General features: G+C 51.4%; 1 protein-coding gene across 1 annotated transcript in view; it reads left to right on the top strand.

Moving 5' to 3' along the window:
• Nucleotides 1-22,085, top strand: part of PRKAG2 (protein kinase AMP-activated non-catalytic subunit gamma 2) — a 270,738-nt gene that overhangs the window by 195,821 nt on the left and 52,832 nt on the right. Inside the window, exons 6-16 of the mRNA XM_077761602.1 lie at nt 5,552-5,692; nt 6,090-6,181; nt 9,572-9,614; nt 9,877-10,203; nt 10,763-10,838; nt 11,066-11,243; nt 11,383-11,558; nt 14,564-14,775; nt 18,661-18,752; nt 19,013-19,072; nt 21,485-21,591. Coding sequence (XP_077617728.1) covers nt 5,552-5,692; nt 6,090-6,181; nt 9,572-9,614; nt 9,877-10,203; nt 10,763-10,838; nt 11,066-11,243; nt 11,383-11,558; nt 14,564-14,775; nt 18,661-18,752; nt 19,013-19,072; nt 21,485-21,591 — 1,504 coding nt within the window. The remainder of the gene's footprint in view (nt 1-5,551; nt 5,693-6,089; nt 6,182-9,571; nt 9,615-9,876; nt 10,204-10,762; nt 10,839-11,065; nt 11,244-11,382; nt 11,559-14,563; nt 14,776-18,660; nt 18,753-19,012; nt 19,073-21,484; nt 21,592-22,085) is intronic.

The following is a 22,085-nucleotide window of genomic DNA, read 5'->3' as shown; positions in this document are numbered from 1 at the left end:
AAGTATTTTCTCTTCTGTCACGTGCCTTTTCATCCTCTTAACAAGGTCTGTCACTGCGCAGATTTTTAATTTTAATGAGGTCCAATTTGTCAATTTTACCTTTTATGGATCATGCTTTTTGATACCAAGTGTTACTCTTTGCCTAGTAGTAGATCCCAAAGGGTTTTTTTTTCCTAGAAATTTTATACTTCTCCATTTTAAGTCCATGACCCAATTTGAGTTCATTTTTGTATAAGGTGTGAGGCTTACATTGAGGTTGAGGTTTATTTTTTTTTTTTTTGCCTATCCGTGTCCGATTACACCACTGTTTTTGCACTTTCCTCCAACATCAGCCTGACATATTTATGTGGGTGTATTGTTAGTTCTGTTGATTATGTGTCTGTCCCCCTGACAGTACCACACAGTACTGACTACTCCTACTTCATCATTTTCAAGACTGTGTTAGCTATTCTATAGCCTGTGTCTTTCCATATAAATTTAAGAATGAGCTCATCTTGTCTACAGAAAACCTTTTATGGAGGGTCTGGGTGGTTCAGTCGGTTGACCATCCCACCTGGGCTTGGGGCATGATCCCATGGTTCTGGAGTTTGAGCCTCGAATTAGGTTCTGTGCTAACAGTGCTGAACCTGCTTGGGATTCTCGCTCCCTGCCCCTCCCCCACTCACGCTCTCATGTATGTGCACGTGCTCTCTCTCTCTTAATAAACTTTAAAAAAGACTTGTTAGGATTTTGGTAGGAATTGCATTAAACGTAGAGCTCAATGGGGGGGAGGGGACCGACAACTTTACTATGTTGGGTCTTCCAATGCATAAACATGGGATGCGTCTCCATTTATTTAGGTCTTCTTTCATTTCATCCACATATTGTCATTTTCAGCATACGGATCTCGAACGTGTTTTCTTAAGCGTATACCTACATCATTTTCTTTGCAGTTGATCATAGTATTGTTTGTAATATCACTTTCCACGTGCTCATTGTTAGTATGGAGAAATGCAGTTGATTTTTATGTGTTGATCTTGCAGCCTGGGAGCTTGCTGCACTCACTAGTTCTAGTCTTAGTTTTTGTTTTGTTTTGCTTTTCAGTAGATTCCTTGGAACTTTCTATGAACACAGTCATGTCATCTGAACACAGGGAGGATTTTACTTCTTCCTATACAATTTGTATGGCTTTTCTCTTTCTTGCCTTACTGCGGTGGCTGGAACTTCCAGGACTATGGTGAATAAAAATAGTGTGAAAGCAGCCATACTTGCCTTGCTCCTCAACTTGGAAAGCATTCAGGCCCTTGCAGTTACATATGACATCGCTGCAGGGCTTTTTATTTTTATTTTTTTTTAACCACCGAAGGTCTTACAAAACCAGTGTTGTCCGCTTCCCCCTCCCCGCCCCACACACACCCCCTTATCGAGGAGAAGCTAAGTCTCAACTTGGGGATTGGCCCAACTCAGATGACAGAGCAAAAAGGAAACGCAAAGGAGATTTTAGTACTTCCTCTTCCAGGCCAGGCTTGCAAGAGTGATAAAACTAAGCTTCCTTTCCAGGGGGTGGGGGTGGGGGTGGGGGTACTTCACAGCCCTAATCAGCGCTAGGGAGCGCGTCTATCAGGGCCCTGGGCTCCCTGCAGAAACCGGCTGTCACAGCGGAGAGCCTCAGGGGGTGGGGCCGCCTGCCCCTCTCCCACCGCCCTGCCCTCCCAGGCGGCTCGGGCAGCCTCGCCGCCTGCCAACCTGAGCTGCCGATAGCAGCGTCTCAGGTCCCAGATCCAGGGCGACAGCAGTGGCCGGGGCCGGATTTAGATTTGTGTGAGCTCGTGGCGGTGCATCACCCGAAGTAGGGAATCAGCCGTGAAGAAAGGGAGCGAATGGAGACTTCCGTGGCCGGGGAAAACTGATGGCAGCAAAGTGCATCCACAATACGTGNGGGGAGCCCCGAAAGCCGGCCATCCGCTCCGAGGGGCGGCCCTTTTGTCCTCAGCAGCCCAGCTGGGGGCAGAGCGAGGTGTCATGCAGCAGTAATTGTTCGAAACGCCGCCGTGCCCGCAGAGGGACCCCCAAACTACGTTGATGGCCCATCCCTTAAAATAACACAGACCGGTTCCCTTCCCTGTATTTCCGAAAATACCACCAGCAGGGTGTGTCTTCTTGTTCGCAGGGAAAGTTCTATAGGAAAACCAGAAGCGGCTTCGTGAGTCGGTTTTGAGTTCAGGTGACCCTGTCACTCCATCATTTCTGTCGCCTCTTCTCCCACTCGGTTTTCTCTCTTCCGACCTGCCTGGATCTTGTAGAGAAGCTGTTAAATCGGGAAGGGGGTGAGTTTGTTCTCGGGCAGAATTGCCATTTGAAACAGAATACGAAGAGCTTTCACCTGGATTTTATTTTGAAACTGTTAAAATGCAAAGGGCGGAGAGCTCGTTCTTCGCCAAAATTAGTCCCGAAGGTGGAATAGATGAGCTCAGAGTCGGAAGAGAACTTCCTCCGAGATGCCTGACAGTTTGAGGAATTGAATTTAAAAGAACTCCACGCGCTCTCTTGTGTGCTTGCGTTATTTATTTAGTGACTTCTCTTTTCCCCCAAGAGCACCGATAGAATAAAGCTCCCGCAAAGAATGACCGTGTGGATGGGGTACCATGTGCCAACTTTACTTTAATACTTTTGTTCATTTACAGTCAGGCGATTACTTAAATAAGCACGTACAGCCCATGTGAGAATGTTAACCAGATACTATTGGGCCGGTACCTACATTCATTTTCTGTTTTAGATTCCCTGCAGCATTTCACAAGCGTGCTACTAGAAGATGATGCACACGTAGTAATTATCATTAGAAGTCTGCATCCGTATTTATTATTAACGAGCAGTTACACGATACATTTCAGAAGCTTCCTGGGGCTTAATTTGCATTTTCACCTACTGAAAAATAACCCAGCATCGTTCATCGAATCCACCTCATTACTCATCAGTTCCGTGTCACAGGGTCAAATTTTGACCACTGTCCACAGAACAGTGAATACAGTGTGCCTCCCTTTCCGTTAAGATTTCGAGTGTCTAAATTGTAGGGGTTTTCTTTGTCCAGATATCCGTAACAGTGAGGGCCTAGTGTGTTTAAACTTTTTGCAGATTCACCTGTGGGCCGGAGGAAAGTGGAGAGCAGGGGCGTTAGGGAGACGCCACAGCTGTGGTTAAGGACCTAGACCCAGCTTCACATCTCAGTGCAGTTGCTTGTTGAGCCATGTGACTTTGGTCCTCTGTGCCTTACTTTCCCCGGTTGTCACATGTTGCTAATACCAGGGTGTTTTGAGGGTTAAATGAGATAATTTGTGTAATGGTATTTAGTACAATGTAAACCCAGAGTAAGTGCTGTGGAATTGTCAGTTATTTTTTTAATTATTTTTAATGTTTATTTTTGAGAGAGAGAGACAGCGTGAGCAGGGGAGGGTCAGAGAGAGAGGGACACACAGAATCCCAAGATAGGCTCCAGGCTCTGAGCTGTCAGCACAGAGCCCAACCCCCCGTGCCAGTGCGGGGCTGGAATCCACAAACAGTGAGATCATGACCTGAGGCGAAGTCGGACGCCCAATCAACTGAGCCACCCCGGCGCCCGTATTATTATTTTTTTTAATGCCAGTAACCATTATACTGACTTCCTGGACGTTTTAAGGCTTTTATTAATGAATATTAACATGGAGATTGTTCTCAACATGAATTTGGTGGGGTTGGGTTTTTTTTCTTCCTTGCGTGAGATTTATTGATTTAATTGTGTTTCTCAAGGCAGCTCTACAGGCCGTTTCTTTTGCATTGTTTCTGCCAACATAATGAATACGAAGTATTTAACCTAAGCATCTAAGGAAGGAGATTTACTGTTTTTGCCCATCTATTTTTATCTATATTGCTGTCATTACTTGAAAGCATGCCGAAGCCCACAAATGACCCTGTCAAACTTTTCAAGATGTTTAAGAAGGCAGACCGTTAAACACTCGCTTGGAAGCCGTCGGTAGAGCTGGAGGAAGAAATCGTGTTGGCGTGGTTGTCTAAAATACCGCTTTGTTTCTTTGGAACTTTATATTGCTTATTCATCCATAGTATGGAAAAACTGAGTATCAAGCAGAATCTTACATACATTTGCGGGGGTGGGGAAGGGCCTAACCGTTTCAGGCAGTACACCCTTAAATATCCTGTGAACTATGTGTTAGCAGCCTCCAGCATCGGTAGCTGGTGAATCGATCCTTGTTTAATCTTTAAACTTCTTTCTTGGGGCACCTGGGTGGCTCAGCCAATTAAGCATCCATCCCACACTTGATTTCAGCTCAGGTCATGATCTCATGGTTCGTGAGTTTGAGCCCCGCATTGGGCTCTGCACTGTTGGGATTCTCTCTCTCTCTTTCTCCCTCTCCCTCCCCATCGCATACTTGTGCTTGCACTTGAGCATGTGATCTCTCTCAAAATAAAGTTTAAAAATTTTGAACTTCCTTCGTAGCCATTAATGTCATCGTTTCTGCCTTGCTCTCTGGGTGTGTTACGCAGGCGGAGGTACATTTGGTATACACAGAAACACAGGATGACTAAGATTTTTGTCACCAAGTATTTTTCTATTTCCTGATAAACTGTAACCAGTACTGTATTGGTTAGCAGTGATTGGGAGGCACTGGCGGAGTTTAATCTCTGAAAAGCTCATTTGCTTCTGGGAAGGAAGAAGCCATCCTGTGATCTGCGCAGCACCTGGTCCGGGGCGGGGGTAGGGCCAAGGTCATCTTTTGCCTGGATTCCGACGCCAGCGGCCCGCCCACTTTCTGCTGCCAGCCCTTCTTACCGTTAAATTCTGACAGAGGGGCCGCTCCTTTCCAGGAAGATCTTCGCCACTGTCTTCCGTCTATATATAGGATAAGTGCGTGCCTCTCTTCATCTGCAGCCACGCCGCCTCCTCCCGGCCGCACGCGCCAGGCATCGGAGAGCTGTCTGTGCCAGGAATCGCCTGAATCTTCTTAAGGGGCAGGTTCTCATTCTGTGGGTCGGGGGTGGGACTCGAGCGTCTGCATTTCTGCCCAGCGTCCAGGGGCTGCTGCTGCTTCCTAGACCCCTCTGTGAATAGCAAGGCTCTAGAACAGACACGGGCAGACTTTTTCTGGTAAGGGCCAGATGGTCTCCGTCTCGGTCTCTGTCACGACAGTTCAGCAGCCGAAGCCCAAACGGCCCGACGGGCTTTGCTCCAGTAAGACTGCATTTAAAAACCAGGCTGATTTATGGGGCGCCTGGGTGGCTTAGTCGGTTAAGCGTCCGACTTTCGCTTAGGTCATGATCTCGCGGTTCGTGGGTTCGAGCCCCGCGTCAGGCTCTGTGCTGACTGCCCGCTCAGAGCCTGGAGCCTGTTTCAGTCTGTGACTCCCTGTCTCTCTGACCCTCCCCTGCTCACGCTGTCTCTCTCTCTCTCCTAGAAATAAATAAAAATATTAAAAAAAAAAAAACAAAACCAGGCCGATTCGGCTCCCAGTGTGCCCCTCTTCGTCTCTGCGTCCCCTTCGTGGTCTCTGTGCCTTCCAGTGTTCCATTACCTTGACCGCAGGACCTCTTCCCCCCCATCTCCGCCCTGCCCGTCGGCTCTACCCAGATCTTGCCCCCTCTTTGATGCCGTCCCCAAATCCCTTCTGGGCCTCTCTTCACCGCTCACCTTGCTCTTCCCCGTGCCCGATGTGGCTGGCACACAGTAGGTGTTCAGCAGCGTCCGGAACCTCGGTAGGCGTCTCCGTGGATGTTTCTCCCCAGGAGCGTCGGGGGGACCTGATGGTTCTGTGTAGGCAGAGGGGCGAGAGCACAGCCTCGCGGAGCCATCGCTTTACGTGTTTGCCTCTCACGTTTTTTATTCATGGGTCAGTCGTGTTCACGTCTGTTTTTATCAGGACGAACTGTCCGGAACGTAGTTAACGGCAGGACCAAGCACAAGCACTTAGTAGGGACCTAAACGCGGCCCACGGATCCCTTCTGAAGTAGATCAGTACGCGCGGTTCGCTCACGATTCGTGTCTGTACTTCGGGCGCTGCCCCAGGCATCGGCCGCCCCTTGGAGCTGCCTGTGTTCTCTCCCCGCTCCCCTGTTCCCTCCAGCTGTCACAGACTCTCCGGTGACTTCAGGGTCTCCAGCCGGCTTCCCCCTGTGGCGCCCTCTGCCTCCTCCTTGATCCCAGCCCTGCCCTGCCGTGAGTGCTGGCCTCCTTCACCCCCACGGCCTCCTCCAAACTGTTATCTTTTCCGAACTCACTTCCAACTCATTTTTCCGGCAAGGCTGGTCAACCCCATCTACACTGATCAAAAACGTGTAAGAAAAAAGGGTTTGTTTAGGAGGGAAAGTATCATGTGTCCGTCAAGAATCTCAGAACGTGAGGCCCGCCTGCCCCTTTGGTGTAGCCTTAGATAATCCACAGTCGCTTGGGGCTTTGCAGCTTGTTTTGTTTTGTCTTGTTGTGAGTTTTCTGCATAAAACAGGGCCTGCGCTTGGTGAACTTGAACTTTTCCTTCTAATTCAAAAATACGGCCTAAAGCAACCAGCAACCACTGCTATAAACTCACAGAACCAAAACTTGGCGCTCACTCAGACTCATTCATTCTCAACAGGGGGAGCAAAGTGAGCAAAGATTGGTTGCTGTCAGGGGATGAAGAAAGTTGTAGATGTCACAGTGGTTCCCGGCTCTCGTAAGGGCCACATTACCTGAACGGATACACGGTGTTTCTGCGGTATTATGGTTTCACGGGGGTAGGACGGGGGGAAATAAAAAGCTTCAGAGCGGGTTGGGCAGTGAAAATGGGAGAAACACTGCTCTGACTTCAGGGAGAATTGTCTTTCTGTGTTTTGTGGTGACCTGTCAGAGCACTGGCCTCAGAGCCCCTGCTCAACGCAGCGCAGCCAGGTCCCCTTGAGTGTGAACGTTGGCTTGAATGTGAACAGTGCNATTGTTCTAAATTATTGGAAGGCTCTGATAACCTGTTAGCCAAACTCTGTCCTTTCCTACTGTTTGCATACTCCCCTTAGACAAAGAGATTCTCTTAATTATAAAAGTAGTTAAAATTTGATGAAATAGTTAATTTTTTTTCCTCGGGGTACCTGGGTGGCTTGGTCAGTCGGTTGAGCATCCAACTTTCTTGATCTCAGCTCAGGTCATGACCTCACAGTTTGTAAGTTTGAGCCCGGAGTCGGGCTCTGTGCTGACAGCAGGGAGCCTGCTTAGGATTCCCTCCCTCCCTCCCTCCCTCTCTTTCTCTCTCTCTCTCTGCCTCTCCCCCATACATGGGCTCACAGGAATGTTCGCTATCTCTTATAATAAATAAACCTAAATTTTTTTTCTTCTCTAGCTGACCCTATATTGAAAAGCTTGCCATATTTAATAGATTTTAAGTGTCATGTTTTAATGTCTTTGAAGTCGGGCTCTAGCTTCACATTCGATGGTGTCTTAGATTTGATGAGACAGAACAGTTGTCTTGTGGCCTGGGGAGGTGTCATTACCTGAATGGAACGATCCAGACTACCTGAGATAAAGAGGGGAGAGCACAGAGGACTCGGGGTATTTGAAACTGGATCTGTTGCTGGGGCCTCACAAGCACCTTCCGGAAAGTCCTCAGGACCCGAGGCAGCAGTCCGGGCCTGTCCATGAAGCAATGGTCTCCAGGACCTGCCCTCTCGAGACCGACTCTGTCTGTCCTCGGTGGCACTCCACTCCCACCCCACCAGTCGGGGGGCCGCAGTCCAGACCCGTGATTCAGATGCCATCCCGGTGGCCGGGAATCATCCCATCTGCACCTCTGCCTGGGCTGCAGAGTCCCTGAAAGATGTTATACCGGGATCCCTGCGCCTTTTTAAGTTTGTTTATTTATTTATTTTGAGAGAGAGCGAGAGGGCTGTCAGTACGGAGCCCGACGTGGGGCTCGAACTCATGGACCGTGAGATCATGACCTGAACAGAAATTGAGAATCAGATGCTTAACCAGCAGAGCCACCCAGGCGCCCCTCGCCTGTGGATTTTAAAGTGGGAAAACTCGATATGACAGAGCATTCGGAGTCGCCTTGAAAGAAATGAGAAGCTTCTTCTCATTTTAAAGTTTATAAAAACTTTAAAAAGTTTTTATACTTTTTAAACAAGTATAAAAAGATACTTGTTTGGGGCGCCTGGGTGGCTTAGTCGGTTGAGCGTCCGACTTTCGCTTAGGTCATGATCTCGCGGTTTGTGGGTTCGAGCCCCGCATCGGGCTCTGTGCTGACTGCCAGCTCAGAGCCTGGAGCCTGTTTCGGTCTGTGACTCCCTCTCTCTCTGACCCTCCCCTGCTCACGCTGTCTCTCTCTCTCTCTCCTAGAAATAAATAAAAATATTAAAAAAAAAAAAAAAGATACTTGTTTATCTCCGGTATTCGGGGTTCCCCTCGCTGGCAAGGATGAAGTATACTGAGCTCCGTCCTAAGTGTCCACCGTTATCTAATCCTCAGAACAGCCTTGAGAGGTAAATATTTTTGTCGTCCCTGTTTTATAGAGGAAGAAATCCAGAAAGTAAGAGGTTAAATCATTACCTCAGGGACGCACGTGGGAAGCTGGCGAACCAGGTTTCACACACAGCCCTGCGCTCTGAGTCCGGGCGCTTAACCAGCCCGGAATCCGCTTTTACTCGGAAACCCTCTACGCTTCCCCACCTCCGGCACGTTCCGCCTGAGCCGGGGGCCGTTGCCAGGGGCCGTTGCCAGGGGCTGCCTGGTGCAGGCCTCTCCTTACCTTGAACTCTTAGTCACAGTGTGCAGAGATGGCCTCTGCTCGCGTGTTCCGCACAGCCCTCTCGCGGTCACCTCACTTCTGCCTGTTGGTTTTCTCTCCCTGATGGTCCTGACTCTTCCTTCCTGAGCGCGGGACGTTGCCAGCCCGGTGCCTGCCCGCCTTCTTGTCCCCGGCCTTGCTCTCTGTCATCACGTCACTTACCTCGGGGCCTGTTGCCCAGTGTTTTAATCCCATGTACTTAGGGGCACCCGGGCGGCTCAGTCGGGGAAGGGTCCGACTCTTGATTGCAGCTCAGGTCGTGATCTCAGGCTTGTGAGATCGAGCCCCGCATCGGGCTCAACGCTCTGCTATCGAGCGTGAAGCCAGCTTAAGAGTCTCTCTCTGCCCGGGGCGCCTGGGTGGCTTAGTCGGTTAAGTGTCCGACTTTCACTTAGGTCATGATCTCGCGGTTCGTGGTTTCGAGCCCCGCGTCGAGCCCCGCGTCAGGCTCTGTGCTGACTGCCAGCTCGGAGCCTGGAGCCTGTTTCAGACTCTGTGACTCCCTCTCTCTCTGACCCTCCCTGCTCACGCTGTCTCTCTCTCTATCTCCCAGAAATAAATAAAACATTTTTAAAAAAAGAAAAAAAAAAGAGTCTCTGCCCCACACCCTCCACGCTCTCTCTCACAATAAAATCTTTTTAGAAAAATTAAAAACTAAAAATGTAATCCCACGTGTTTCGTTGGCACGATGCTTGGTACCCGATGATGCCCAGGCACCCCGGCCCTGTCCCTCCCGACTACACAGTTGCCTGCTGGGCGTCCCGGCCTGGCCACTTGCCGCGACCTCTGTCTTCTAGCCTCCCGCGCCCCCTCCACCCTGGCCTTCGGCAGCCGGATACAGTAAGCGCGTCAGTTCGCCTAGTTGTTTTAACGGGAGCGACGCCGTAGCTTGCTCACCCGCATGTGGTGACGGAGCCCCTGGCCGTTGCCGGTGCCTGTCACTTCTGCCGTCCCTCGGGGCCGGGCCATCTGTTGTGGCCGGGCAGGCTGCTGAGCTGGTGGCGGCCGGCTCGCCCCTCCAGTCAAGTTCAGCTGCCGCCGCCGGCGGTGTCTTATAGGAGCACATGCGAATCCCGTCACTGCGACGCCCCCTTGCCCGCAGGCTGGAGCCCGGCTTTCCTGGCCTGCCCTCCGCCGTCCCCGGTGCCGCCCCCGCCTGCCCCTTCTTGCGTCCGTGCTCTCGGCCCCCTGCGCCCGTCCCGGCCGCCCTGCCTGGACTTCCCCGGGCCGCGCCCCCTCCCCGGGCTGCTGCTCCTCTCCTCCTGGCCACCTGCTCATTTCCTTCAGCTCTCGGCCCACACGTCACTTCCCTGGGGAAGCCTTTCCGAAAGCCCCAGCCAGGACTTCACGTGTCCTCCCTCGATGTCCCAGAGCGGATGCGAGCTCGGCAGGAGAAACGCGTTTACTTGTGTTTCTTTGCCACTGACTGGTGAGCCCTGTGAGGGCGGGGACTGAAAACGTAACGTTTGCCGCGTTTCAAAGATGCTGTGATGAAGGCGACTTCGTTTCCAGTAAATGCTTCTTCCACACGTGGGGAGCTTTAAACTTGGCTGTGGCACGTAAGCTTAGTGTTCCAGAAAGTGTTCTTTCTAGAACGCTTTAGGGTTCTTTCTTATAAACAGACACGGCGTTTCTCTGAAAGGCAGTCCGTGGAAATCCACTTGCTGAGTTGCCACGTACCGATCACAGGGCAGGGACGGTGGGGGACCTGCTTGCCTAACCTGGTACCTGAGGAAGATGTCTCTCGGACCCTCCTGTGGCTGAGATCGCAGTGGCACCGATGTCGGGGGAGAAGCAGCCTCGCCTACCCCTGATGAGAAATGGGGAGGCACTTTAATTTGCTGCTGCTTTCCCGCTCCGAGCTGCTCCCCGTGAATCGGAATTTGTGGAACCACCTGATTCACGGTGAGACGCGGGCCGTTTGGAACTAACAGCAGGCCGCCACCAGCCGTCGTTTATAGACCGCACGTTCCGCGAGGACCCCTCAGGAACGCGCACGACCGCTCGCGCGCTGACTCCCCGCGTTCAGCTGTCACCTGCCCCTCGGACTCCCCTCGCTTCGGAGTATGTGCGCCCCGCCCCCCGAGTTGCACATGTCACTAGTGTCCTGGCCCCCGAGAGCGCACATCAGAGCCGGCGCGCTGCGGGGCCCCAGGCCCGTTATTTCAAGCTTCCGTTTCTTCATCTGTAACTGGGACAGACTAGGGTCCGGCTAATAGGATTCTGTGTGGATTAAGTAACAGGAACGTAGCGTTTGCTGCCTCGCCTGCTGGGCAGGACGGTCCCCCCAGGTACGGCCGAGGCAGCAGCCCCGGGAGGGCCCGAGAGGCGGCAGCGGGAACAGAGAGGTCGAGGCCACCGTGGCGCGTCGCCCAGTGGCGGCGGTTTATGCGGCCACAGCTCTAGCACGTGTGCGGGGGGACTTCCCGCATGAGCGCGGCAGGCGCTGGAGGATCGGCAGCGTCGGGGGTGGGTGTTGGGCCGTCCCCGCTCCTCAGAGCCACCCTGCACAAGGATGGCGTCGTCCCCATTGGGCAAGCGGAGCAGTGCCGGTGCTTGCCCCAGGGCCCACCCAGGCGGCGACGGTTCTCGCCTGCGCCTGCTCCAGCTGCACCTTGTTCCGGCTTCCACGCCCGGCCCGCTGGGCCCCACAGTCCCCGTGGGAAAGGCCCGGCCCGGGGAGAGCCCCTGGCGCCCGAGTCTGCAGGCGCTGCATTGGTGGGGGAGCCGGAGGAACTCCCGGACTGCCGGCCCCCGGAGACGCGCGGGCATCCGTGGACGAACGTGTGAGCTCTGACACAGTGGGCACGAACCGCGGCCTGCAGGTGCTCCGGCCCCGCCCCTCCGGTGACCCGCGTGGCTGGCTGCGCACACCCGTCTAGCTCGTTTCCCTCATGAGGTCCTAGAAACGACAGCGAGCAGGGAAATCAAATACAAAAGTGTCGCCTTGCTCAATAAAACCGAAAGCTTAGTTCTCGGAAAAGACCAAAAAAGTGGGTAAACCTTTGTCAGGTCTGTTCAAGAATGTCGTGAGTGAGAACGCAAAGCTTCGGATGTAAGGGGGGGGGGTCTTCAATTGTAAATGCAGGGTTTAGGAAACAGCATTTAAAAGAAACCTGAGCATACCAAACTATATCAATATATTAAAAAAACTCTTTTCAATCATCATAAAAGAAATTTAAAAGTAATTTTAATTGAATTATACACTTTAAATAGGTCAACTATATATACAGATGTGAATTATAGCTCAGTGAAGCTTTTTTTTTTTTTTTTAAGGATTTAAAAGTCCTTAGCCTTGGGGGGCCTGGGTGGCTCTATCCATTAAGCATCCGACTCTTGACCTCGGCTCAGGTCATGATTTCATGGTTCGTGAATACGAGCCCCACATCGGGCTCTGCTGACAGCCTAGAGTCTGCTTGGGATTCTCTTCCTCCTCCCTCCCTCTCTGCCTCTCCCCTGCTCGTACGCTCTCTCTTTCTCTCTTCTCTCAAAATAAACTTGAGGCACCTGGGTGGCTCAGTCACTTAAGCATCTGACTCTTGGCTTTGGCTCAGGTCATGATCTCACAGTTCGTGGGTTTGAGCCCCACTTCGGGCTGCACACTGACAGTGCAGAACTTGCTTGGGATTCTGCCTCCCTCTCTCTCTGCCCCTCTCCCACTGACGCTGTCTCTGTGTCTCTCAAAATAAGTACATAAACTTTATATAAATAAACTAAAAAAAAAGTCCTAAGCTTTCCCCTACCCCTGCAAAGGCGGCCCAGTATTCAGCCTGACAGCAGCTGCAGTCTGTAAAACCTTCAAGGAATAGTTACTGCGTAAGTTAATTACATTATTTTAGGGCCTAGAAAAAGGTGGCAGCTTCCAAGCTCGTTCCGTGAAGCTAGCTTCATCTGGACACCCAGACCAGCTGACGGCACACAGAGAAAACAGATGATTTAACCTGGCCTTGAAAATACGGACGGAACTCCTGCAGAAGCATCAGCAGAAGGAGCTGCGCGCTGCGCCGTGACCTAGCGGGGAGTTGTCCTGGAAATGCAAGAAGACCGCGGCTCGTTAGCAAATCACCAACGAATTACCGTCAGCAGGTTAAAGGAGAGAAGCCTCCAGTCATCGCAGTAGATGCTGAAATAGCAATTGATAAATACGTTCCTTTAACAAAATCTTTATTAAGCCAGAGAGAGAAGGAGATGCCTTTAAGTTGCCGGGAACACATTTGAGAAGCCGCTGGGCAGCAGTGAGGGGATTCCTGGCGTTTTCTCGCTCTCGGCGTCCCCCACCCCGCCGACCTTCGGCGCTTGGGACCTGAGCCCGTGAGCTAACCTCGAGCCTCCCTGTTATTCAGCTTCATCATCTGCCTGTGTCCTGAGGACGAGGGGACGTTGGGGAGGGTGGACGCTTTGGCTGCGTGGTTCCCAAAATGAAACCTGAAGCTGTTTTGAAATGGTAGGGAATCCCATTCAACTTCAAGGTCATGGCTTTGTTTGTGACCTCTCCTGGGCATTTATTGCAGCCAGGTTTGAACTCGCTGGGGAGGCGGCGTGCCTCCCTGCCCACACTTCTGTCTGCCAAGTCTTTGACCGCCCTCGCCTGGAAGAGCTGACGCAGTCCCCCCGCAGCGGGCACTCACCGCCCGCATGCACGAAACCGGGTGCAAAAAGCGTGGAAAGAAAAAATCTGATACACTTTGTTTATTTTACTACCTTGTAACAAAACCAAGATCCCAGTTCTTGTAAAGATCAACGATGTGGGTAAACCTCACACCTGTAAAATCATATTTAAGCTTTGACTTTGCTAATATTTGTGTTTCTGAGCACTTTAGGGAAACTTACATGAGCCTGGTCTTTCTCATATTTCAGCTTCCTCATTCCCCGTTTTTGCTTATTTCTTGCTCAGCTATTTTAAATGGTTTCGAAAAAATAAAAGATATCTATGTATTTGGTAAACTTGTGTTTCAAAATGTAGAATAAAGGATAAAGGATAGATTTTTTTTTTTTTAAACTAACATTGGGACACCCAGGTCGCTCAGTGGGTTAAGCGTCAGACTTCAACACAGGCCATGATCTAACGGTTTATGAGTTTAAACCCTACATCAGGCTTTGGGCTGACGGCTCAGAGCCTGGAACCTGTTTAGGATTCTGTGTCTCACTCTCTGCTCCTCCCCCACTCGCAGTCTGTCTCTCTTTCAAAAATAAATAAACATTAAAAAAAAATTTTAGGGGCATCTGGGTGCCTCAGTTGGTTAAGCATCCAGCTTTGGCTCCGGTCACAATCTCACTGTTTGTGGGTTTGAGCCCCGCGTCCCCCTCTGTGCTGACAGCTCAGAGCCTGGAGGCCTGCTTTAGATTCTGTCTCTCTTTCTCTGCCTGCCTGCCTCAAAAATAAACACAATTTTTCATTTTTTTACGTAAAAAAATGAAAAGTGAAAAAAACTAACATATTGGGGCACCTGGGTGGCTCAGTCGGTTTTGCGTCCAAGTTCAGCTCAGGTCATGATTTCACGGTTTGTGAGTTCAAGTCCCACATCAGGCTTTGTGCTGACAGTGCAGAGCTTGGTTCAGATTCTCTGTCACCCTCTCTCTCTCTGTCTCTCTCTCAAAAACATTTAGAAAATTAAAAGCAAAACTAACATTGATCTTTTGTGGAATTAGAATGACAGGTCTGTATATTAAGGTAAAATTCATGGGGATTGGAAATAAGGAGTCAGGGCTTTTTGTTCAGGGGGTTTTCAGTGAAGTCTGGGGTAATGTGCGATTTTTGTTTCAAAACGCCTTCGTCTGTGCACACTTAGCTCTTCGAGACGCGGTTTGGACCTGTTGCGGTGACCCGCACGCAGTGTGGCACCAAGTGCGGTGTCCAGTCGTGGCCGGTGAAGGGGCGGGATGTGGCCCGCTGTCAGGTGTGCATGTTGCCGGCCGTGGCCAAGCCGCGCCTCTTCTCCGTGGCAGCCGGACAGCAGCTTGAAAAGCCTGCCCCCGGGGACAGGCNCCTTCCTTCGGTCCTGTAGGCCCCCGGCCCCTGCGGCTCTGTGAGGTCCACGCTGGGACTGGCTGGCGGCTTCGTTCGCCGGGGAGGACGCCGATGGCTGACTTAGCCAGGTCAGCGCACCGAGGGGCGCCGTCATGCTCTCCTGTCCAGGCTTTCGTTGTGTCCCCAGACTTGCTGTCTAGAGAGTCTAGATGCTCTGCTGGCGTATGTGGCCCGGGGCAGCAGAGGCGCCCCCCTCAACCCCGTTAGGGGTCGCCGTGTCCCTGAAACTGGCCCCTGCGCTGCTCCCTTCTGTCCCATCCCCACTCCTGAGCTGTCTGCCAGCCGCTCCCTGCCAGCCTTCCAGCACCTTCCACCTGCCACTTCATCTCGCTCACCTTCCGGGGGAGTCTCGCCTTCCTTAGGCTAATTATCGGTGATGATCTGTCCACTTTGTTTTCCCCCAGGTAAGGCTAGAAATGCTGAAGTAACACCCCATCTTAGAATTCAGTTTTTAGATTCTTTCTAAATTAGAATTCTATTCTAAATTAGAATAGGTTTTATAAGAAGTAATTTATGACTGTAGAGATTATCTCTAAAATGTGAACATGTCAGATGGTTTTGCTGTATTCTCAGGTTTTTAAAATCCGTGTATAATAATGTGGACATTTTAATGTCTTCTGCAGTTTTACTCAATTCAGCTACATTTGTTTTTATCCAGGGGAATTAGAAAATAATTTAATATAAACTATGCTTGCAAACACTTTTCAAGCTTTAGATGAATGCTGTTTTTAAAAAGAATTACATGGGGCACTTCCATAGATGCGTTATTTCTCTGACAGAAACATGCCTTTTCAGCCCTTCTGTCTTACAAAGGGGTATAAATAAAGTTTCTTTACTGATAAATCTGTATTCGCTGGTATTCTTTTAAACTTGGGTGCTTTGGGGGAGCCTGGGGAGTTCAGTCAGTTAAGCATCCCACTGCGGCTCGGATCATGATGTGGTCCGTGGGTTCGAGTCCCGCAGGGGGCTCTGTGCTGACAGCTCAGAGCCTGGAGCCTGCTTGGGATTCTGTCCCCATCTCTCTCTCTGTCCCTCCCCCGCTCAGTCTTTCTCTCTCTCTCTCTCAAAGGATAGACAGGCAATACAGTATTCTTGGATTCATGCTTGATCCTCTGCATTTCACTCATGAGTCTTTTTGTGACCTGTCATTCAGCAGGCGCGAGCCTGTCCTAACACCTCCCGGGAACTTACCGGGAGCCTGTCCGGTGCCTCAGAGAGCTGCAGTCTGAAAGGAAGGCAGACCTGTAACTTTAGTACAAGGCGTACGACTCCAGAAGTGTGAATTGCTCACAGAGCACTAATGCGAATGTCAAAACGAGCCATTACTTCTGACTCAGTGCTTCCCGGAAGATGTTCTGGGTCCTTGAACTGAACTTGGAAGCTACGTTAGTTTCCTGAGCGCCTCCCCCGTTCCCCATCACAAACATAGCAGCTTAGGGCGATAGAACTATATTCGAGGTGATAGTCGTGCCTCTCTCGGCCTCTGCCTCGCCCTCCGTGACCTCCTCTGTGTGTCTTGTCCTCTGTGTTTTATGGATCATTGGCGTTGGGTTTAGGGCCCGGCTCAGCCCCGGCCAGTCTCCTCTCCAGATCCTGACTGTAATTTCCCCTGCGGAGACCCTTCCTCCAGGTATAAAGTCTCGTTCTGGTGCTCCAGGTGGGCACAGATTTGGGAGAGCCGCTGTTCCGCTACCGTAAGGCAGGTGGGATTTCCATAGGCCATAAACGGACGGCACCGTAGTCGGAGGCAGGAGCCCAAGGGGCACGTTACGCAGGTCTAACTTCCCCAAATGTCACAAACCCTTTGAAAGGGAAGTGTCAGTGCCACCTGAGAGTGGACAGTCCCTGAAGGGTGTGGTCGGGGGGGGGCAGATGGGGTCGGCTGGTGGAGACCTCGAGGGGTGTGTCATGTGCTGTGAGGACTGGGGGGTGGGGGGCGCCGTCAGATCTGCTCTAGGAAGCGCTTCCTTTCACGCTTTCACGCCCCACCTGTGTGGCTGCGTTTAAACTCGGTGGCTGCGTTCTTCACGTTCTTCTGTTCACCGTCAGAAAGCAAAGGCCTCGACCTACGCTCTCTGCTTCCCAGGGGTTTCCTCCAGCAGCTGCCCGGCCGGCCGTGGGTTAGTGCGTCCTCAGAGGAGGGGTCCTTTCAGACCCTCGGGCGCCAGGGTGACGCTCCGTGATTCCACCCCTGTGCCGGGGCGGCCTGGGACGCCAGGAGCAAGAGTGAGGGCCGGTGCGCCGACGGCACCGGTTCCCGGGCACCCGCGGACCCCACGGGTCTGAACACCTTGCGTTCTCGGGAGCCCTGATCACACGTTCCAGAACCTGTTCCTGTTGAGTGGTCCTGGGTCTCTGGTTTTGTTCTTTCTCGTTTAATTCCACATTCCTCTTATTTTCTTTTTCATTGCATCTCTTTCTTCAGTTGCGATTTGAGACTTCATCGTGGTGTAGTTAATACAAGTGGCACCGCTGATAATCAGAAAGTTTCGACTCCGTGGAGGGAGACTGTGACGTTTTATAAGAGTTGGCTTAATTTTCCTAACTTAAAATACTAATACATTTGTTATTGATGTTATTTTACCCCAACAGTAATAATCTAGCCTTATTACAGACCAAAACAGATTTTGTTATAATGTGTTTTACGTATTTAACATTTTGCTTTCTTTGGCCAAGCTTCTTACATTAAAAAAAAAAAAAAAATGTGTGGACGCCTGGGTGGCTCCCAGCCAGTTAAGTGTCTGACTCTTGATTTCGGCTCAGGTGATGACCCCGCGGTTTGTGCGTTCAAGCCCCATGTCGGGCTCTGTGCTGACGCATGGGGCCTGCTTGGGATTCTCTCTCTCCCTCTCCCTGTNCTCTCTCTCTCTCTCTCTCTCTCTCTCTCTCTCTCCCCCCCCCCAAAATAAATAAACTTAATAAAAAATAAATTTAAAAAAATTTTAAGTGCTGTAGGTCCTCCTCAAAACCCGTGCTCCCAGCCGAATTGTGAGGAGCACATCAGACATGCTGGTCAAGGGCTTCCTCCCAAGCGCCTCCTAGGTCTCCTCAAGACCACCCAAACGAGGAAGTTCCGGGAAACCGCCTCGGCCAGGAGGCACCGTGGGAACCAGGGCTGAGTGTCCCGAGCTACCCTGGAGGAAGAAGAACCAGGGACAACCGCATAACGCACGGACTTCCGGTAACAATTTGTGCGTTACGATCTTACCGGCTCGCGAACGGCACGGAAGTACCATACTGACGAAAGACGCTGGTGAAGGGGGAAACACGTGTCTCCTGTCGTGGAGGCCGGGGTGTGTTTCGGTGGGGACCCAGGGAGCCCCCATCACACCCCCCTCGCTGGCTGAGGAAGCGCACACGGAGGAGACCTCAGCGAGCCCAGCTCCCCACCAGTGTCCAGCCGCGTGTGTGAGCAAGGAAGGCCTGGGGCCGCCTGCGGGAAGTCGGAGCCAGGCCGGAAGTCTGTCTGGACTTGGAGGGTGCTCCCCAGCCACACAGACTGCTAGCAGGGGGTGGGCATCCCGCGGCCTTCCTGACCCTTCCTCAGGCAGTGCAGGTTCCTCAGAGTATAAAATGAAGGTGATGAATCTCTACTGATACACACACGTGGACAGTAGTTCCATCCAAAAGAATTCTAAGTAGTTTATGTAGACACCCTCTCCTCAAGGAAGCGGCGCATAACTCCTGACCCTCTGAATATGGGCTGTGCGTCCACACTTCCTCACAAAGGCTGCCATGTGGACAGAGGAGAGAGTAACTCCGTAGAGAAACCTGGCAGCTGCTGCCTGAGCCAGGCGGTAAGTCAGGCCGTCGACGTGGGATGAGGCAGCACCTTACCTTGGGGTGTCACCTTCCCAGAACGCACAACCCCGAGACCAAGATCGTGAGAGAAGCATCATGCAAATCCGAACTGACCCGCTTTGGGAAGCCCCACACGGAGACCGCACACAGTAGTTCTTAGCTGAATGAACAGACCTAGTGGATGAGTCAGATCCTGGTCATTCAAAGAATTGGTCGCCCCAGGGGGAGAAGAATATTCAAGCTACACAGACCGCTATGGGTGAGCTGTGCGGTGACAGCTGAAGAGAAATCCAGGTACACCTTCAGAGGAGGCAGCCAGGCTTCCTTGCCTTTCTGACCCCGGGGGGCCTGTGTGCCCGTGTGATCTTACGTGGTCCCGGGTTTCTCCTGCCACGGGGCGTCTCTCCAGGTGCCCCCTTCTCCACCAGCGCGAGCATGGGAGGCAGGACGGCGCCTGTGCTGCTCACCGGTATGTCTCAACACCAGGGGCACGGTGTGGACCGTAGCACGCACATCAGACGGGGGGCTGCAGCGTTGCCTTTAGAAGTGGTGGAGTCTCGGACGTGGATTTGAATCTGCTTTGGTTCCTTCCTAAGTGCCAACTTCAGGCTGGTCCCTCAGCGTCTCATCGCCTCAGTCTGCTCGTGTGTAGAGGGAAGAAATTAAGGCGTTTCCCCTCAGAGTCGTTCTGTACGTTAAAGGAAGTAATATATTGTCGCACCCAGTATGCAGTATAAAAACGCTTGGCCTGCGCAAGCCACTCGAGTGTTCACCTTTTTGTGTGGATAATTTGGCATCTGAGGCTGGGTTGAGATTTGACAAGGAAAGGTAGAGAAAGATGTTTATGTTGAAGCAGAACGAACAGACAAGAAAGTGAGATTAAATACAGCAGGGATCTTGGCAGGGAGCTGCCTGCCTGACGTGGGGACGGGAAGCTGGAAAACAGAGAAGCAGGACCATGGAGGCTCGTGAATGCCAGACCAAGATGACACGCTGTTCCGCGCACAGGAGGGGAGGTACTGGAGAAGGGGACTGGCCAGGAGGTGACGGGAATGGTAGCGTTATGAAGTATGGTGCCTGGGAGAGAGGTCAGCAGTGAACACCGAGATCTGGGGGCATCCACGTGGTTTGTCATGAAATCGGCAAACCAGGCAGCACAAAGCGAGCGTTTACAATAGTAGGAAATACAAAGAATACCAAGGGCTCCTCAGTCGAGAAGCTTGGTCAGTGTCACGCTGTTGAACACTTATTTAGGTAATTACTAATCACAATAAAGTAAACGTTTTCCCCACGTAGGCTTAGTCTTCCCCAAACGTACTATCAGCTGGGCTGAGGGAAGTTGTCAGAGAAGTCTCTTGGACATAGTCTTCTTAGAGCTGAACCCTGAAGACCGGTCAGGAGCAAGGCCACTGCTGGCGGGGGCGGTGGGCGATGGGCAATCACCCCAGCTGAGAACGCAGCTTTGGAAGCTAAAGGCATCTGGGCCTACGTTCCGGTGCCACAACTTCTCAGCCGTGTCCTTAAGCTGAGCTCAAGTGCGGGAGGATCTCACGGGGCCAAGAAGAGATGGGCAGGGTACTAAAGAGGGAGGAGACGGCGGGTGGACGTCCTGTGGAAGAAGCGGCCTTCGCACTTAGGAAGGGACTAAGAGGGGAGCTCGCAGCCGCAGGGACACCGGGGCACGGGCACTTGGCAGGCGAGGCCGGGAGCCGAGGGGCTGCCCCTTTGAGGCCGGGGCTCGTAGGGGTTGGTCTTTTCCGAAAGCCGTTGGAGTGTTCTCGGCAGGGGCTGACGTGATCAGATCCAGTCTGGATGCAGTGTGGGCCGCTGCTAAAGAGAACGAGACTGAAAGCAGAGAGACCAGTCAGGAAGTTGGGGCGTTTATCGGATCTGGGCCAGCAGCTGTGGAGGTAGAGCCACGTGGATGGATTAAGGAGGCATTTGTGGTAAACTCTGCGGTGCGTCGTGACAAATGGGTGAGGGCGGCGGAGGCGGTGGGACGAGGAGGAGGCCCAGATTTCTGCGTCATCGGTTGGATGGTGGTGGTGGGCAGTTCACCTATAAATATACCGTAACTCCCCTCATGATATATATGTGCCGTAACCCCACGATACAAATATGCCATGCCCCCCATGATACAAATACGCCATGCCCCCCACGATATAAATATGATATAACCCCCCTACAATATGAATATGCTGTAACCCCCCACGAAGTAAATATGCCATGCCCCCCACGATACAAATACACAGTGCCCCCCATGATATAAATATGCCGTGCCCCCCCACGATACAAATACGCCGTACCCCCATGACATAACATGCCGTGCCCCCCACGGATCATTGCCATCCCTTTCACCGTCAGCTAACCTTTACAGAGATTTAAATAATCTGCGTGTATGTCCACATGGCTACTGTTTTCAGCGCTTTGTCTCCTTGTGTAGATCCATACTTCCATTGAGCAGTTGTGTAAATTTTGTATTTGTAAGTTATGTATTTTTATTAACACTGCATTGTGACCTTGCTAATAAACTCATTTTTTTTTTTTTTTTATTTCTGGGAGCTTTTTTTGTAGATTCTTTGGTATTTTCTGTGTTTTAAAAAAAAAAAATCACACAGTCTGCAAATAAAGACAGTTTGACTTTCTCCCACGCTGTCTGTGCGCCTTCAGTTTTCTCCTTGCCTTACCACAGCGGTGAAGGCATCCTGCGCAGCACAGAATCAGCACGATTCTGTGAACATCTTTGCCTTCTCACTCTTGCAGGGAAAACTGCTCATGGTTTCCATGAAGTCTGTGGCTGCAGAGTTTTCTCATGTACTCCTCAGCTGATGAAGAAGTCCTTCGTCACTACTGACATCTGCCTTTTTTCTTTCCTTTGCAGCAGAAGACTCGGAAAGTGGCGTCTACATGCGCTTCATGAGGTCACACAAGTGTTACGACATCGTTCCCACCAGTTCAAAGCTTGTGGTGTTTGACACAACGTTACAAGTAAGTGTGCATGCACTGCCCAGGTGACTCCTCGGGGAGTTCAAGTCCAGCAACACCAGCACACGCTCCCTGAGCCCCGGCCACATGTGGGGTGTCACGTTCCCCACAATGCCGTGCTCTATGGTTGGACCCCTGTGGCAACCGGGGACAGAACGTGCCACCACCATCCTCTTCCTCCAGATAAGGACCCTCGTTCTAGAGTCCGAGAGCTTAAATCATAAAGTTTAGTCCACAGATCCTTGAATTGAATAACATAATCCACACAGCTGGTAAGAGATGGGGTCTCAGGTATTAGAGCCTGATCTGTTAACCGTGAAACTGTACCACGGTGTATCCTGAGCTTTTCTCTCAGTTATTTAGTAGAATGTATGATACATTAATTTGAAATAATATTGGTTAAAAAGAAAAAAATTACTAAGGTAGTTAATCTCTTGAGAGACAACTCTTGATCACTTTTAGCAGAAACATTCGACCCTGATCATTTTGGTATTAAA

Source organism: Crocuta crocuta, unplaced genomic scaffold (assembly GCF_008692635.1).
Source record: "Crocuta crocuta isolate KB4526 unplaced genomic scaffold, BGI_CrCroc_1.0 scaffold408, whole genome shotgun sequence".
NCBI classification, from domain to species: domain Eukaryota; kingdom Metazoa; phylum Chordata; class Mammalia; order Carnivora; family Hyaenidae; genus Crocuta; species Crocuta crocuta.
The sequence above is the reverse complement of the archived record's forward strand: the minus strand, read 5'-3'. Positions and strand labels throughout refer to the sequence as shown.